This window comes from Amblyomma maculatum, chromosome 10 (assembly GCF_055883805.1).
Source record: "Amblyomma maculatum isolate TAMU_Amacu chromosome 10, ASM5588380v1, whole genome shotgun sequence".
NCBI classification, from domain to species: domain Eukaryota; kingdom Metazoa; phylum Arthropoda; class Arachnida; order Ixodida; family Ixodidae; genus Amblyomma; species Amblyomma maculatum.
Genome location: NC_139353.1, coordinates 9,674,090 through 9,691,060, shown reverse-complemented (window position 1 = coordinate 9,691,060; position 16,971 = coordinate 9,674,090). Strand labels below are relative to the sequence as shown.

At 46.4% G+C, this 16,971-nt stretch overlaps 1 protein-coding gene across 1 annotated transcript in view; it reads left to right on the top strand.

Moving 5' to 3' along the window:
* Nucleotides 1-14,539, top strand: part of LOC146175538 (plasminogen activator inhibitor 1-like) — a 31,099-nt gene extending 16,560 nt beyond the window's left edge. Inside the window, exons 4-9 of the mRNA XM_084580825.1 lie at nt 1,263-1,481; nt 3,035-3,285; nt 7,768-7,911; nt 11,547-11,919; nt 12,579-12,974; nt 14,192-14,539. Coding sequence (XP_084436951.1) covers nt 1,263-1,481; nt 3,035-3,285; nt 7,768-7,911; nt 11,547-11,919; nt 12,579-12,974; nt 14,192-14,539 — 1,731 coding nt within the window. The remainder of the gene's footprint in view (nt 1-1,262; nt 1,482-3,034; nt 3,286-7,767; nt 7,912-11,546; nt 11,920-12,578; nt 12,975-14,191) is intronic.
* Nucleotides 14,540-16,971: the final 2,432 nt, after the last annotated feature.

The following is a 16,971-nucleotide window of genomic DNA, read 5'->3' as shown; positions in this document are numbered from 1 at the left end:
GGTGCCGAACACTTTCTACGGCGTGGGTAGCCTAAGCAGACCTTGTGGAGGGAGCAGACTGTGACAGAAGTCTGCTCCCGGGCTTCTTGAGGGCCAAGAGCGTTGCTTGCTGAACGGCAGCTTGTGAAACCGTCATGATCACACTGCCTACTCAGCGGCTACGGCGCGGCACTCCACGCTCGGTTGGAGTAGGAAGATCCTTCCCTGTCGCTCGTCGCTGAGCGGCTGACTGTGACTGGAAGTGGCGGAGTGAACCTCACTCGGATATGTCCAGGGCTTTAACGCATAGACGACTCATTTCTGGAAGAGTGAATAGGATGCTTCTCCGCTTAGAGGTGTGGTGTAGGAACGGGTTAATATATATTTTTTTTTCTGAGCTGAGCCTTCCTAGCTTGGCGTCTTATTTAAAACGCTACCGCTTGCGAACGTATTCCTTAGGCATTACGACGGGGCTTTTAATAGGAGAGCCTACCCATGATGCCATTTCCTCGCATATGTGCGGTTCATGTACCACCAGCAGCAGTTGTATACGCGAGAAAGACAACTAAAATGTCAATACAATTAAGAACAGAAATCACCCCGCCGGGGTGGCGCAGTGGTTACGGTGCTCGACTACTGTTCCCAAGGATGCGGGATCGAATCCCGGCCTCGGCGGCTGCTTTTCGATGGAGGCGAAAGGCAAGGTGCCCGTGTGCTGTGCGATGTCAGTGCACGTTTCCGGAGTCGTCCACTACGGCGTCTTTGATAGCCTGAGTTACTTTGGGACGCTAAACTCCACAAACCAACCAACCAAATATATCAGCTCCTGGAAAGGCGATGCAAAGGAGGCTGATTCTTAAATCACTACGCCTTAGACATTAAATTAAACTTCGCTAGTGTTAATCTTTCTCAGGCTAAGATGTCCTCGATTTTCTGTTAGTGTTTCAACTGCCTTTTTTGCGGTTATTTGATATGGGTTGGCTGCGCGGTGAAATAACCGAGCACGGTACGCGCACCCAACTCATTTCTGGAAGAGTGAACAGGATGCTTCTCCGCTTATATGGCGGGAATAAATGGGGTGGCTATGGGTGGCCTCGTGGTCAGAGGGGTCGTGCCTGTGACTACGTTACGTGTTTTTTTCCTACCTGTTTTCGTACGTCACACCTGACGTCACGACAAAATCGAGCGAGAACGCGTCAAAATGTTACAAAATAGCGGCAATCGTCGCAGGCATTCTAGGGAGATCCTCCTTAGTGCATGGCGTCCTACACGTATATGTACAGGAAGAGTATAAATGCTGCGGTGTGACCGAGGCGGCCTACCTGGACTGGAACAGCAACATGTACTTCAACTGTTCCAAGAGCAACCCCAGCGCCGAGCGGTGCTCGGTGCCGTCTTCGTGCTGTCGCGACCCAGAAAAGGAGAGCCTGGAGACGGTGCTGCAGCGGCGCTTCTGCGGCCACAATGTGCTCGCTATGAGCGAACAGGAGGCCTGGACGAAGGTTGGTTAGCAGGCATATCAGTGCTAATCTTTGCCGATCTCTTGCTGCTGAAATCAGTCGTGCCTATTCCCTTTCCTTGGGCTCGACCCGGTGCATCTTTAAAGAATGCAGTGTGACGCTTCCGTCCGTGGCTTGCTGCATATTTGCTACCGCCTGTTTTGTGGTGGCTTGCCGCAGAACCCTTTCCTTGACCATCCGAAAATGTAATTTAGTGGATGTGCCTCTCGCTCATTGTGCATCGAACGTCTATGCAGTTTTACAGCGCGTAATTTTATAGAACTGATCCGCCAGAAGGCGCTGGTTTTGTCGAATGGATATCATGTATAGTCAGTCGCTTATAGAAACAATTACATTTCCTCCAACCACCACCTTGGCCATCCACGTGCAATGTGTCATGTTGAAATGCTCTTTCAATGGATCGTTATCATTCGCTTTCAAGGATTTGCTCTACTGCCTGTACATGTGCTGCTAACACTTAATTATAATGTGAGAAAGCTCTGCAACTTTTCAGTAGTTCATAAGCTCGTATAACGTTCATGAGGTGGCCGTATACAAGACATGATCTCTGTGTACAAACACTTTATGGAGCTTCATTGCAGAGCACAATAGTGCGGCTAGCTGCCTCCACTCCGAAAAAAAAAAAACACGAAAAAACTCCTTCTGGCGTCGTGAAATATTGGCGATTGAAGCCAGGCGTAAAAAACGATGATATCTGTCAATGCCAGCTCCTCAGCGTCGGCGCGGGAAATATTTCGCAGCTGAACATTGATGGGGGCAAATGACAAACCACACATCCAAAGCGACATCCGGTTTAGTTCGCACTGCCCCCACAATATGTGCGCGCTTGTTTTCCTTGAAAACTGGAGCTCCGCTTCCGCCCGTTGCTTTGTCCCCCTGGCCACAGGTGCAAGTTTGTGTGCCGTCATTTCTTTGCTCGCCCTCTCTGGCGGGCTGTAAACCCACAATGTGCTATCAGCTTAACATTAGTATTTATCAAGAGGTGGGCATGAATTGCTTTTGCCTTATATTGGATCGACCTGTAGCTGCTTACGTGCGGAAATTAAAATCATTGCTTCAAACGCTGTAGCAACCGTAGTGAAAATTCCATTGGGCGAAGTGCAATCTGCATAGCCCTGTATATCCTCCACATAGTTGTGTGCATTCTTTCTTAATGCTAAACAGCTGTCTGTCAATTTCTCTTAATACAATGCTAAAGAAGCTGGGCTCTGTGCCCGAGCAATTAAAATACGACGAATGCCTTTTGCATGGATAGGACAAACAGCAAAATCTCTGCACGGATTACATTTGAAATAAATGTCTGAAATAGTCCAGATACTGCGAGGCTTCCTGTTTTACTCTTCACTATGCAGACTTGTTTCTTACTCTTGGTAGCGCGCAAGTACCAAGCACCAATGTTTCACCGCCATTGGCAGATAATAACGGTATACTATTGACGTTATGCTGAGAACATTTAGTAAGAATGTGTAAGAGCAGGATTGTGAAGAACGGAAAGATTAAAACGTCGCCCCGCTGTTGGCATTCTGTGACCGCAGGTGAACACCCGCAACTGCGTGAACAGCTTCGCCAAGACGGTGCAGCAGAAGTCGATCATGCTCAGCGTGGCGGCCGTGGTGGTGGTGTGCGTACTGCTGGTCGTCAAAGGCATGGCTTCGCGTGTGCTCGGCGAGATCGTGGAGATCACGCGACACTACAATCGCCACCAGCGCAAGCTTCAGCACCGGGAGCGAGTGCGCCAGGCGTATATGCGTGCTGCCGCTTCGCCGCGCGCCGCGCCGCCGCAACGGTAGGTGCCAGTCACGAAGTCCGGTACTGCGTTTACGTTAATGCGGCAGACGACGCGTCACGCCACGTTGCGTCGGACCGCATTGCATAACATTCTTTCACATCGCATCGGGGCGTGTCGTAACTATAGCTACAAGGATGCCCCTTGTCTGGAACTCCCGTAATGGAGCCGAGGGCCTTCTGTGCAAGTTCATTCAGTTTTCTCTTCTTTCGATAATTGCAGGCGTTGACTCAGTGGGGAATCTGTGGTATTCTTTGGGACCATGCCTACATATGAACAGTGACAGTAAATTTTCCTTTCTTGACGTCGTTTGATTCGTTTACGCAGTGCAGTTTTATTTCGCATAATCGTCGTTTATGAACACTTCGAGGCGACAATGGTGGCGGCAGTGACGTGAGCGTAGCTTCACGACTTGTTTAACGAGGCTTTGATATGCAGCCGGGGGTCGCAGCTGCTTGTTTGTCTGCCGTTAATGGTTGAATGGTTCAAAGGTCACATCCCTTAAGGGATCAAAGTTAGAACACGCCGCCAGTATTAGCCTATAGCCACGTGCTGTAATCGCACCGCCTCATCACTTTGGGAAACGCCCAAAGCGAATGTTCTCTTATGGATTCTCACGATATTCCTTGCCTTCACCCTCAATTGGTCATTCTATATAAGCCGGCTGACCGGTTCGAAAAAACGATACTTATTACGAGCGTCCGTCATTGTTCAATGACGTCACGACACGCGCAAGGAGCATCTCAGCTATTTAACACCGTGAATGGCGGATAGTCAGGTGGGTAGACGAGATAATTAAGTTCTCGATGTGTAAGTTGATGATTACCGTGGCTACTCTCACAGCTTTAGCTTGTATCACTAGGTTTAACCCCTGCTTAAACCTCCGAAATTTTTGTTGGTCACGCTTCACGGAGAGAACTTAAAGGACCATCGATTCGTTCAAACAGGAGCAGGGTAGAATGGCGTACTCACGTGCCTGAACATTAAGTTGCTAGTGCACAAAACAACCAAACAAAAATAAAGTGCTATATTTTGTATTGCTGATAATCTGATTAGTTGTTTAGCAGAATACATTTCTGGACCTTGTTCGAGTCAAGTTTAGTGAAGGTCAGGGGCAGGGGCCCTTCTTCAGGTTAATGATATGACTGGGATCAAGAATTCGTAACATTGATTAACGCAGCGCATGATACCTAACAGTATCTTTGAAACTGAGCGTTTGGATGTTTTCTCTTGCACAGGCCTCCACAAGCACAATTTTTCACTCCGGAACCGTACGTCACACCGGCACCGTACGGTGTGCCGGCGTACGGGGCGCAACCTGCTCAAGTCTACTACCAAGTATATGATTACCCGCTATACTCGCTACAGCAAACAGGGAACAAGCAGCAGAGCATTTTTCAAGAATAAATTGCGGATCAAGGCTGTTCAATCGAATTGTACATTTCCTTCAGTCGTGAGACAACTTCCGTGTGTTAGGGCACATAGCACAGGTGGCACAGCTATTGAAGACTTATTTGCCTGAGAGTGAATAAATATTGTAAGTGATGCATTGTCTCGGCTGATGAATATTGTATGCACCACGGGGGTAGATGAGCTCATATTTTTACATACGGGGAGGGAGCAAAAAATGAAGAAAAAAAACGCAAAATATTAAGGGCACACAAACTCCGCGAAAGGGTGCAAGGGGTGCTTTCCAAGTGCGGCCTAGTCGGTAGTGTGTCTTGCTCGCAATCTCGCAAAACAAAAGTTTTGGGTTCAAATCCCACCGAAAATTGATAAGCAAAACTGGTTTCCTCATAATCTGAACCATTTGAGGCATGTGGTGGCCTTTACTTTGCAGTGAAAAATCATGTTTTAATCACCTTCAATCCACGCACGGCATCAGATTTAAGTGAGAATTGTGGAGTGTATTTAATACTTTAATACGCCTGTATTTAATACTTGTGGCCTACCGTGTCACGAAGTGATCCCGTCGTCGCTTGTACATTGGTATGGAAGTGCAGTGTGTGGTTATGTGACTCTGTAATGAGAACTTTGTGTTTATGTTCAAATAATGAAATATCATTCAAATAAATCTTTTTCGAAAAAAAAAAAACGAGAGCTGATTAGACCTGTTTCATATAGACTGAATCATTTGCACATATGTCACTTGATTACTACTGCGCAATAGTTGACGAAGTGGTCAACAACTTGGATGCTTATACAGCAAGGTCGACATTTTGTGTGTAGTCAAAAACTTGTAAACTCCACAACAGCAGCACACTCAGTCAACAATTTCAATGTTAATCGCAGAATTAGTGCTGTGTTGACAATATGCGCTAAGTCAGCCACTTCAATACAAGTCGCCAGTCAACATCAGTACACCCAGTCAACAATTCGAGTGTCAATATTTGATAGGTGTGGACTGGATAACAACATTAGTGCGTTCTTTTTGTGAGATCTTTATTAACTGACTTTACGTAAGTAAAAAAACTAAAGGCGTATTTTACACACTCATTTTTGTAAGGGATGGGGCCTGATGAGAGCTAAGAATGAAGCGTATTGCAGAAAGTGATCACTTTGCGAATTTTACGTCGCAGCAGAAGGCTGTTGTCCCTGCCGTCAACGTGCTATGATCGTAAACATTTCATGCTTACATCACTCGATTACGGGAGAGGCAGTAATATTTAGGAAGGGAAAACTAGGTGGACACTTGAAAAGCACCGTAAGAAAAGTTAGAAAGGGGGAATGAAAAAAGAAAAAGAATGAGGTGTCGTTGTGAAGGGGTACGGAATCATTACTAACACCTGGGGATCTTTATCGTGCTTCCCGACTCCTGTCAGCCCACCAGGCCATGACGTCTCAGTCCACGCGCCCTGGCGTTCGTAATTTAAACTGCATGCTTTCACAAGTATTGCCGGTCTTACTAGTTTACACTCTGGATAGAGCCTAGCAAAACTATCTAACGCTTGTGTGGGCACATGTAGTGCTTAAAAAGCCCAAGCGGAGTGCATTCGAACCTATGAATTTCTCATGGTGAGTACGGAACGTTGTACATATCACCGGAGCCGATGGAACCGCATGCAGACTGCACCGTACTCTTGCGGTGTGGATTGCACGTTGTCGTGTCTACCTGCTCACAAAAGCTCACTTAATACCAGACAGTTCTTGCGTATCGCCTCCATCGAAACGCGGCCGACGAGATCGGGTTCGAACATGATATTGCGCGAGTTGGTGAGCGTCTTAACCAATCAGCCATCGCGGCGGGTCAATCGAGGACTTTGCTTTCAATTTTACTGAAGTGCCGGCGTCGGAGGTCCTTCAGAATTCATTTTAAAGCGTTTATGTAGAGGAAAATCGTAATAGGTGTCCATGTTCGACGGGATGTCAGTGCACTTTGAAGATCCCCAGGTGGTGGAGATTATTTCGTATACCCTTCCGCTGCGACACCTATTTCTCTCTGTAAAAAACAGCTAACAAGAAAGACACTACACAGCGCGGAGGAATTTAAGTACAGAAGGCTGACTAACAACCGAGCTTTATTTGAGCAAAAAAGGCACATGTATAGGTGAAAAAAGGAAAGGGAAACAAGAAAAAAGTGTAGAAAGCAAGGGCGGGCAATCAGATGAAGGGTAAAATCGTTAAAAAAGGTTTGAGCCACAGGGTAAAAACGTTTGAAGACGGGAGTGTAAAGAGCTACTCCAGGAATAAAAATTGCAGCGTCACCTGGTAAAAGCAATAAAATCACGTGGGGTTCCGAAACTGGGGCCATTCCGGAACAGTCACCTGACCGTGCACCTGGCGATAGAGCTTACTTTTGTTTTTTTCACTGCCTGTGGCCGCGCAAGGTTAGACATCGCGGAACGTGAACACTAACAAATTCTTGGGAACAAAATTCAGGCGAAGGCCCGATTATCGACATAAGCAAGAAAATGTAACAACAAAAAGCAAGAAACATCTCATTCTGGACTTAAGCAGTGTATTTTTATGTCCCCTTGAGAAAACCTTTGCATCTGAAGAAAATGAAGTGGAAGAAAATCGGCGTGAAGATCAATTATATTATGTCACCTACAACGAATTCTGGCCAATCCCCCACTGTGTGTACGTGCCATTACAACGAAGAAGAAGATCGCAGCTGAGGTCAGAGTGCCAGCAGGTCAACGAGGGATCACACATGGGACATGTCGAAAATTATTTACACAGGTGTGTACTAGATGGCTTCTGCGTTCAGACTTTTATTACATCCTCAAACATTAATTTAGAGCTTTTAAATGTTTATGCTCGTTTATGCGAATTTTAAAACGGTATGCCACTCTGTTGAGCAGCAATACCTTTGTTAGCGATACTGATGTCATGGATATGCGCAGGGATCGCATGTGCGAACGTTGAAACACCGACAGTGGCGGATGCCTTTTTGAAGACTACGTTGTTTTCAGCTTTGTTGTTAACGGCCTACAAGCAACCTAACGCCCTACCATGCAACGTGCGCTTTCAAGCTTGCAGCTTGCTTCTCGTCCTGGTCGCTGTGAACGGTGTTGCCGGCAAGGATCCAACCCCAGTGTTCAGCTCGGCGGCCAGGGATGTCCTGAACAGAGGTGCAGCGTCACTCACGCTTGAAATCATGGACCATCACGCCTCCCGCGGACAGTGAGTACATTTTATGCAATTATTAGTGGGCTGTCCTCTCGGGTACAGAGGTTTTATAACGCACACACAAAAAAAAATTACTGATGCCATATGCATAGAATCAAGCATTTTGCCTGGGCTAGTTGGTTCAATGACCAACTACGCGTAGATCGACCATATCGACCATGCGCGTAAATATACAGAAGAAAATTGCTTGCCCATATAACCGTGCTTTAAGCTCCACCTTTTTGTGACATGAAGTTTCGCTTGACGATGAAGATCAGGATAAGGTGCTAATAGTGATGTTCGCAGACATCATTTGGAACCAAAATCGACCAGAACGAATGGGATATTTGTGCCCACGAGCTGACACGGGCACTCAAAGCAGTGATTTATTTTCCATATTCGAAAAGAATCCGGGTCCGTATGGTGATTGTGCTTCGTTTTGAAGGCGCCATTTCCGCTTTTACCTGAATAGTGAAAACGCTAAAACCGGATGTTGCTGCTGTGACGCAGCGAAATTTGCCAAAGAAATCAGACGGTGAATAAACCAGACAAAGAAACCATGCACGTGGGTTACGCTCCCATAACGCACGCTCAAGATCACCAATGATGACTTAAAGTCGCCAACATGGCGGTGGGCGCTGAAGGGGAGCCTCTCGCTTCGGAATTGTTGTTAGTGCGTTTTTCGGCACGTATGCAGGCTAGAAATTGGGTACAAGCTGTTCCATTTGTCTTAGCTTGCCTATAAGGGATGGGAGGGATGACTAATATGCCCTCTTCTTCATTTCGTTACATGATTCTTCCTCTAGACCTTCTTCTAGGCCTAACAAAAACACTGTTTTATTGCAGAAATAGTTGGCTTTATGATAGCCAGAAGTCGCTACTATCATCGACGTTATCTTGTTATGCGGAGTGATGCACCACAAAATGCTTGTGTTTACGAAAACGTGCATTATTGAAAAGCTTTCTTTGTATTAGCAGTCGGAGCATCTCGCATCATGATCATGCTCAGCGTCTGAGTGCATGATGCCGCTCATCATGTGGATGGTCCGTCACCAGCTAGGCAACAATAATATACCAACGCGGTGAGCATGCTAGAGGTGGGTTTTAAGCGTCCGTTATGGTTCTCAGCCGTGGTTTTGTGGCTCCTGAGTTATACTTGTTATAGCTTTAGAAGCTTCTAGACAACTATACTTGAACTGAATTCGCGCGTCGGTCTGCATGTTAGCTTTCAGGCGTTCGTGGTCATGCCCGCGCTCCGCACCATGACGAACCATGGCGAAGCTCTGCAAACAACGTCTGTGAATTCACCCAAGTCGCACGTAAAGAGAAACACAGCAAGAAAAGCTTTTAGCTTATTACTTGTATTTGGTTTGGTTTGGTTTGTGGGGTTTAAAGTCCCAAAGCGACTCGGGCTATGAGAGACGCCGTAGTGGAGGACTCCGTTAATTTCGACCACCTGGGGTTCTTTAACGTGCACTCACATCGCACAGCACACGGGCGCCTTGCTTTTCGCCTCCATCGAAAAGCGACCGCCGAGGCCGGGATTCGATTCCGCACCCTTGGGAACAGAAGTCGAGGCGGCAGCCTTAGCTGGGATGTTAAAACAAATTCTTGTTACAGGAAATATTTGCACCAAAACCATTTCAGAATAAACCGGATATGACAAACAAGACCGAATATGACGAGGTGTCGTAAAATGTCATAACTAAAAACAAGTTAACCTGTCATACGTCGCTGCTCGCTACTGTTGCGTCGAAGGGTATTGGCCCGTAGCTCTCGTCACCCGTTTCGTAATCGAGAGCTGCTTGCTACCTTGGCGGTAGCGATGAAACCGAGTCAGCGTCGATGCGATGAACGCGCCGTTATACATTATTTACAGTGCAAGATTGACACGGGGGCCGGAGGCTACTAGCCATACAGAACCGTAGTCGCACAGCGAGAGCTGAGGAGACTATGACGCGTCCCCTCGCGTGCGGCACTACACTCGACGAACGCTCGTGGAGGTCTCGGTCTCCAGCGGCAGTGCGCTCGCTTATATAGCCTGGAAAGCTATTGATATTCAAATTGTCCAATCTAGAGGCAGCACGTAACGGTGGCCCGAGAGGTGAAATCAGCGAGCGCGCTGATCGCCCGCTTCAAATATGCCGCGGCGTGAAGGCGATTCGCCGCTAGGGGACTGGCGTCAGTTTGGATTTCTGAGGTGTGTGTCAACATGAAGTTCGCTGATGCTTCCTTGCAATAGGCTACTGTTTTGCGGAGCAGCATTGCGGCTTGCAAAGGGGCGTTAGCAGGAGAAGCTTGACGCTCGGCTGAGCGGAATCTGGGCGGCTTGCCCGGGCACTACACTACATATTCTCGCATATGTTACAGTTACTATATCGACTGTGACGCTAGCCGTTGTCAAGCCACCGAAGCGGTGAGTGGGACAATCGCATGTACAACAGATACTCCTGTGGCAAAGGAACCAGGAAAAAATGCCCGAATTAGCTGAAAGCTCGAATTATCGAACGGGTTTGAAAAAAAAAAAAACAAAAAAAACTGCTAAGAACCGTTTGCGTCACAGTAATTTTATCTGATGAATGATGCATGATGAATGTCTGCATATAAAAAAACAACTCAAGTAAGATGACATATTTTTTTCAAGGCTACGTCAAATGCTTCGATTTGCGCTCACTGTCGGGAAGGTCCCCTTCACAAAAAGGAAGGTTCCTTTCACAAAATTCCCCCATCGTGGTTTGAGGATGTTTCACTGCACAACCAACGTGGTGAAGCGCTGCGGTGAAGTGCGCAGTGCAGAAAAACTGCGGTGTAATCGAAAATTTTTGGTGCGCTCGGTCATTTTTAAATATTCGGAAATTTAGAATAACAGTTTTTCGAGTACGAATACGAATCGAATAAAAAATATGTGCAATTCGCATTTAAAATTTCTAATATTCGCAAGTTCCTATTCTCAACGCATAAAAACACATAACCGATTATTACAATATGCTAGCACATTTTAAATTCTATTTTAGTTGAAGCAACAGGCATAGCACTATGTCGCACACAAACCAAGAACACAATGCATTCCTCTGAAAAGAAAAAAAAAGCGTGCGAGATGCACAGTTGTAGGGCCGTTTACAGTCGCCACTACAGATGGTCGATCGGAACTCTTCTTTAGGGCTTCTCTTGTAGCCAAAGCACAGATCTGAATTTTGCAATAATTCCAGCTATGCATGGTATAGAGCAGAAAGCTGGAACAGTTTTGCCCCGGCTGAGATATATCGCGCAAATATTTAAAGCGGCTCAGGAGGAACAAGGGTAGAATGAGAGAGAGAAGATGGCTACACAGGATGAAAGAGCACTGAACAAGGGGTGAGGGAGACGAACAAAAAATGACGCCCTTCCTGCTATGTTGAGGTTGACATTTTTGCGCTGCTTTTAACGCAAATTGTAGAAAATTGCTCATTCTATACGACACCAAAAAGAACATGACATTACATGCCGTTCCATAACATGCCTCCCCGTACCATGCATCACTATACCATACCATATAATGATATACATCAACATGTTTGAGTACCCAACAACGTTCACATGCTTGTAGATTGATTGAACTGGTCGAGGGCTGACAATTTAGGCGCTGACTGATTGAGTGCATGCTACATTAGGGACGCCGGAGAGCACCTGGAACGAAATGTTCTCCTGTCACCTCTGGCGCTCGCTCTGTCCTTCGCGGTCGTGCTGGAAGGTGCCGTGGCCAGGACCATAGACCGCTTCCTCGAGACCCTGCACTGGGAGCTGCTCAGGGACTCGGACATTCGCTACGTGTTGGCGCACTCGTTGCATCGACTATCGCACCTGCCGAACGACACCGTCCGCATTGAAGCGGCTGCGTTCGTGCAGCGCGACTTTGACGTGACGCGGACCTACCGGGATGCCCTGGAGACTTACTACGGCGCCGACGTTCTCCTTGTCAACTTCCTTGACCAGAGGGCAGCCCTGGTCGGTATCAACTCCTGGGCTTGCCGAGTTACCTCTCGGGTAAGCGTTAGTGAGTTGTTGTTCAGCGGTTGCCGTTAACGGGAGGAACGCTCGGTTTCGCTAAGGTGGTATGTGCAGTCAGTGGGGCATATAGGGAAGTGTGAAGCGGCAGGAGAATAGAAGTAGTCTTTATGAAACGAAGTAGCGAAAATAAAGTAGTACATGGAACACAGAAAGGACTAGAGTGCTGATGCATGGGGCGTATTTGTTGTGAATAGCTAACTGTAGGAGCAGTGCGGAAAGCGAGGTTTTGCAGCTGTAGCAGAGCGTAGTGCATGGAGAAGGTTGAGGCGTCGTTGGACGACGCAAGAGGTTACATGGTCGCTGTATGTTGTGAAATGGACAAAGGGACGTTGCTTATAGAATGGGGTAACAGCTACCACGACAGGTATTTCCATATTTTTCGAATTTTGCAAATTAATCCTCATCCTACACTCATCATCCGCCTTATTCACGAACTACATTTCCAAAAGTTGCCCACAAGTTCGCTTCCACGTTATGCTTTCAACGGCTCTACAAAACATGCATTAGCGCCTTAGGCAGCCAATGTTCGAGAAAACATTATCCAGATGAACTTAGATTTCAGATTTTGGGGCTAATCAGAAATACCCACGAGAAATAACGTGTGTACATGGGCACTGTTTTTTTTCTTCTTAAAGGTACTTATGAGATTGCTGCTTGACAAGACCTCGGAAATCGACTCCAACTCGAGATTCCTGACGGCTGGAGTCGTCGCACTGAACTTGTCGTTCGACCAGCCATTCCAGAGCGCGAGAATCCAGCGTCCGTTTTACACTTCCTCAGGCAGCTCACAGTCTGTCGAGTCCATGAACACGGTGGGAACGTTCGGTTACAAGACGTTTGGGGACAATGGCTTCGAGGGACTGGCATTGCCACTCCTATCGGGAAACTTGAGCCTGCTCCTGCTGAAGCCTCTTGAAGGCGCCAATCTCAGGAGAGTTCGCGAGGCCCTGATCCAGCATCCAGACTTGTTGCTGAATATACAGACGCAAATGGTCCCTACGCTGATCGATGTCACCCTCCCTCGCTTCAAGGTGGGCATTTGCGACAGCTAAGCATAGCGCTACATGTAAAGCCCCTAGCCACTTGCACGCGCGACTTTATAGTAGGAGCTCTGACTTTATTGAGTTTCATACTTCCTGTAGACAACTATGCACTTAGCGAAGTTGTATCGAAAAATCGCCCGGCAGTAAATGTCAGCTATTTGTTCTGTTTTTGTGGAAGCGTACTGATTCTGTTAAGTATATAAAGCCCGTTTCTAGGCGTCTATCGCAGCATCTTTTGTAATGCCGGGCAATCAGAAACGATAATTCTCTTTTAAGAGATATTCCTAGTTGTGCAGAACCTATCCCAGTGCCCAAAAGGACACTCCTTAAGCTTTTTACTTTTGAAGAAATAATTGCCACGCTGGTATTGCAGAACTGTTTTAGTCAATTGCACCGTCGAAACGGTCTATGTGCTCGAACTATCCGTAAATGGTAATGCATTCAACTACTCAAAATACATGCGCTAAAAACGACATTGAATCATGAGTCAAACAATGGAAGGCTGGAGTTCATCACGGCGCGAAGTGAGACAGAAGGTTAGCAGCAACATCTGGTTCTGGGACGCCCCTTTTTCACAGTGATTGTAAATGAATTTTTCCGATCAAAAATCACACATAGGAATGAAATTTAATGCGACCTCACAGAGTTGATAAAAACTCGTGTTTCAGCCAGGTAGAGTCCCGCGTCTCCTAACCTTTCTTACAATACCAATTGCAAAGATATTCTGCCAATACTTTCGCCGGACTCGTTATAAATATTTGGTTCGACCTCTGTAGTTTGAAGGCATTGCATCCCTTGCAATAAGCAATCTGCCGAATTTTGAGGGTGACTTGTCGAGTTTTATAGCTGCCTTATGCAGCCTACGTTTCCGCGTGAGTGTCACGTCGACAGTTGGAAATGGGCTTTGAGAATCATTGCGACCAAGGATTTATTAAATGAATGATATTTGACTATCTTGCACTCTCAAGAAATATAGTAACATTATTTGTTTTTATACTTTCACGATTAAACATCTCCCCTGTACACTTCCCATCTAATATATGCACTTCACACTTCTGCGTTAGAAATCATATCTAGAGGCCAAGTTAATGAAGTGCTAATGGCTTGTAGGAGAGCGAGGCCGGAGACTGAAAGCGCAATGCTCATAAATACGCAGAGCTGTTGTCTCCTGTTCATAGTGTACCCATATTTTTTTCCATCGGTAGGTGACGGCTGTGTGCGGGCTGAAGTCGGCTCTGACCACTCTCGGACACGGGTTCCTCTTCGATCGCTTTCAGACCAACATGGGTGCAGTCAGCCGGCACGGCCATGCGTACGTGTCTAATATGCTGAACGCAGTTTCACTCGATGTGGGTCCTGCACTAGCGGCAAGCCTGTCGCAAGCCTCATCGGACTCCGAACAAGCCAGCGCCATTGAAGCGTCGAGTGCCACGCTCGCCTTTCACGCCGATAGGCCTTTCGCGTACCTAGTGGTCGACAACGCGGACGGCATGCCTCTTGCCATGGGGCAGTTTGTTGGACCATCGAGCCCCACTGGCGATGCTGCAATTTAATACTAGTGGCAATCTAGAAACGTGACTGAAGTATTCAGACAAGCTGCTTGCCATTTCTATGTGCTTTTTAATCTTTCCCCCCAAAAATAATTTAGGGCCTCATATTTAAGTTAATGAATGACGCACAGTTTATAAAATTCAGTTCATCAATAAAATTCAAAAAGAAGTTTAGCTGTTGGCACCCAAATCAGCACTAGCGGGATGAACTTGTCGGGATGTATCTGTGTATTCGATTCGTTGATCCATACTATGAAACAGAAATCTGTGGTTGTGGAAAGAAGCACAACCCAATTCAACCAATCAGTATACAATAGCTTCGTTTTCTGCACTTTTAACCATATTAGGTTACTGCAACAATTATTATTATCACGGTGGAACAGGGCCTTTCTTACCTCATTCGGCGCTCAGTGCAAACTCCAGCTGCTCAGGTGCGTGTGAATAGCACTTTTACAAAACCGAACCAAACAATAAAAAAAACAAAACAAAAGCAAAACAAAAACACCAAAACTTATCGAAAACTTATCGAATACATTTGGGATCATTTCCTACTTGTGAGATTATTCGTACAGGAATATCCACGCGAAAATATGAAGTGCTAGCGGCGGCACTATAAGTCGTGGTGTTAGAGATGTAGCTTTCGATAAACGAAACATTAACCACAACGGGTGTGTAAACAGTACCTTTACGAAACCGACCCACGAACAAGCGATGTCGACACCATGAAAGCAGTTTCTGTTGTATTTAAGAGTCTTGGACTCCTCCTACTATTGCAGCGAAATAGACGACGAAGCGTGCCTGGCGACGAAGGGTGCCGTCCACACTGTGGGATTGTAGCTCCGTTGCTTTGAAGATGGGGACTAACTAGTATGGTTGAGGAGTAACATTTATTTAGCAGTTTATTAGAGACAACCTAATCATGGTTTAAATTGAGAAATAGTTCAAAACAGTAAAACACTCAAAATCACAAAGGGGTACGCGACATGTTCGGAACTGGGCTCCCGAGCAGCGACCAGGTGGTGGTTGTCGATCTCTCGAGTCCCGAGACCGAGACCGACACCCTTGGCGCAAGAAAAAAAAAAAAGAACTGCGCGAAGCTCGCAGCAACAGCGAGCGCCGTCTTCCATACAGCTGTGCAAAAATAATTAAAAAAAAAAAACGGCGCTCGGTTACTGTGCTATGCGGGAGTAAATTCGCCGACGATGGCGCGGGCGTTTGCCGCGTGGCGCATTTTCGCTTTGCGAAAAACGCGTTTTTTTTTTTACACGACACGCAAGAGCGCTCATACAGTGTGGTTAAAGCGGGGTTTTGAATGTAGGATGGTAACCTACGTTATTGTGTCATAAAGGCGGAGCTTAACTATCTCCATAATTTTAACGCGATAACGTTAAGCGCCCCGTGTCGCAGAAAATCCAGTGTTGGCCTTGTAATAAAGTAATGAAACAGTTAGTTTTATGGAAACCCGCGGAATCGAGCACGGTTCCTTCGCAGTGCGCGGCGAGCACGCAACCACTCCGCCACACAACCGCTTTTATTTCTTTATTGCCTGGCTTTGACACACAGCATTTTACCAAAACGAAATTAACAAAAAGCACACAAAACGCTATTTGCATACTACACCGTCGCGATCGCCAGCATGGGCCTGGCTTCACCCCACTAAAATTCACGTATACACAACACAGGCTCTAGTCTTGAGAGCCACTAGGTAGGTTCCGCAGCAGCTTTCTGAATTGCCAGAAACCTGTCTGCGCTCTCCCGAAAATAAATTTGGGCACGTCGTGCGTCCTTATCACAATGGTAACGAACTATTCTTGAGCGCCATATGCAGTGGAGGCCCATGAGCTTAATTAGATCAAATTGTATCTCATCCTCGCTCGCACTCATACGCCACCGAACTGCATTTCTTCTTTCCAAATGGAGGTGGGCGAAATGTATGCATTGTCTTATGACTGTCAGCTAATGTTTAGGTGCGTCATTATAAAGAAACTAATTACGAGAGTAATAGTTAAGCTTATAGAAAAGAAGATTTTCGCTTTGTTTAGCAGCGATGTGGCGCTCCCTTAGCTGTCAAGACACGTTTAGAATTTCCAGTCATGAAGGGGTTGGTTCCGCGCTTTCCAGTTATAACCGTTGGAGACACTCAACTACATGAGGCTGCCTTGACCTTTCTGAAACTAGAACGCGCTGAAGATAACAGACTTATGGCATAATCCGGAGCAAGAATTGTGAAACACTTTTTTAGGCATGCGGAGTAGCGTTAGCACTGTCTTTAAGTGTAAGCTTTAAACAAATTTTAGAGACTCGTTCAGGCTAGGTCACAAGTTTAAATATCCTAAATTGTCTACAGACCAATTGATTACCATTTTATGCATCGAGCTGTCCGCTGTAACAAAGAATCCGCCTATATATTTGACTAAATGTAAGATCTTTGTGAG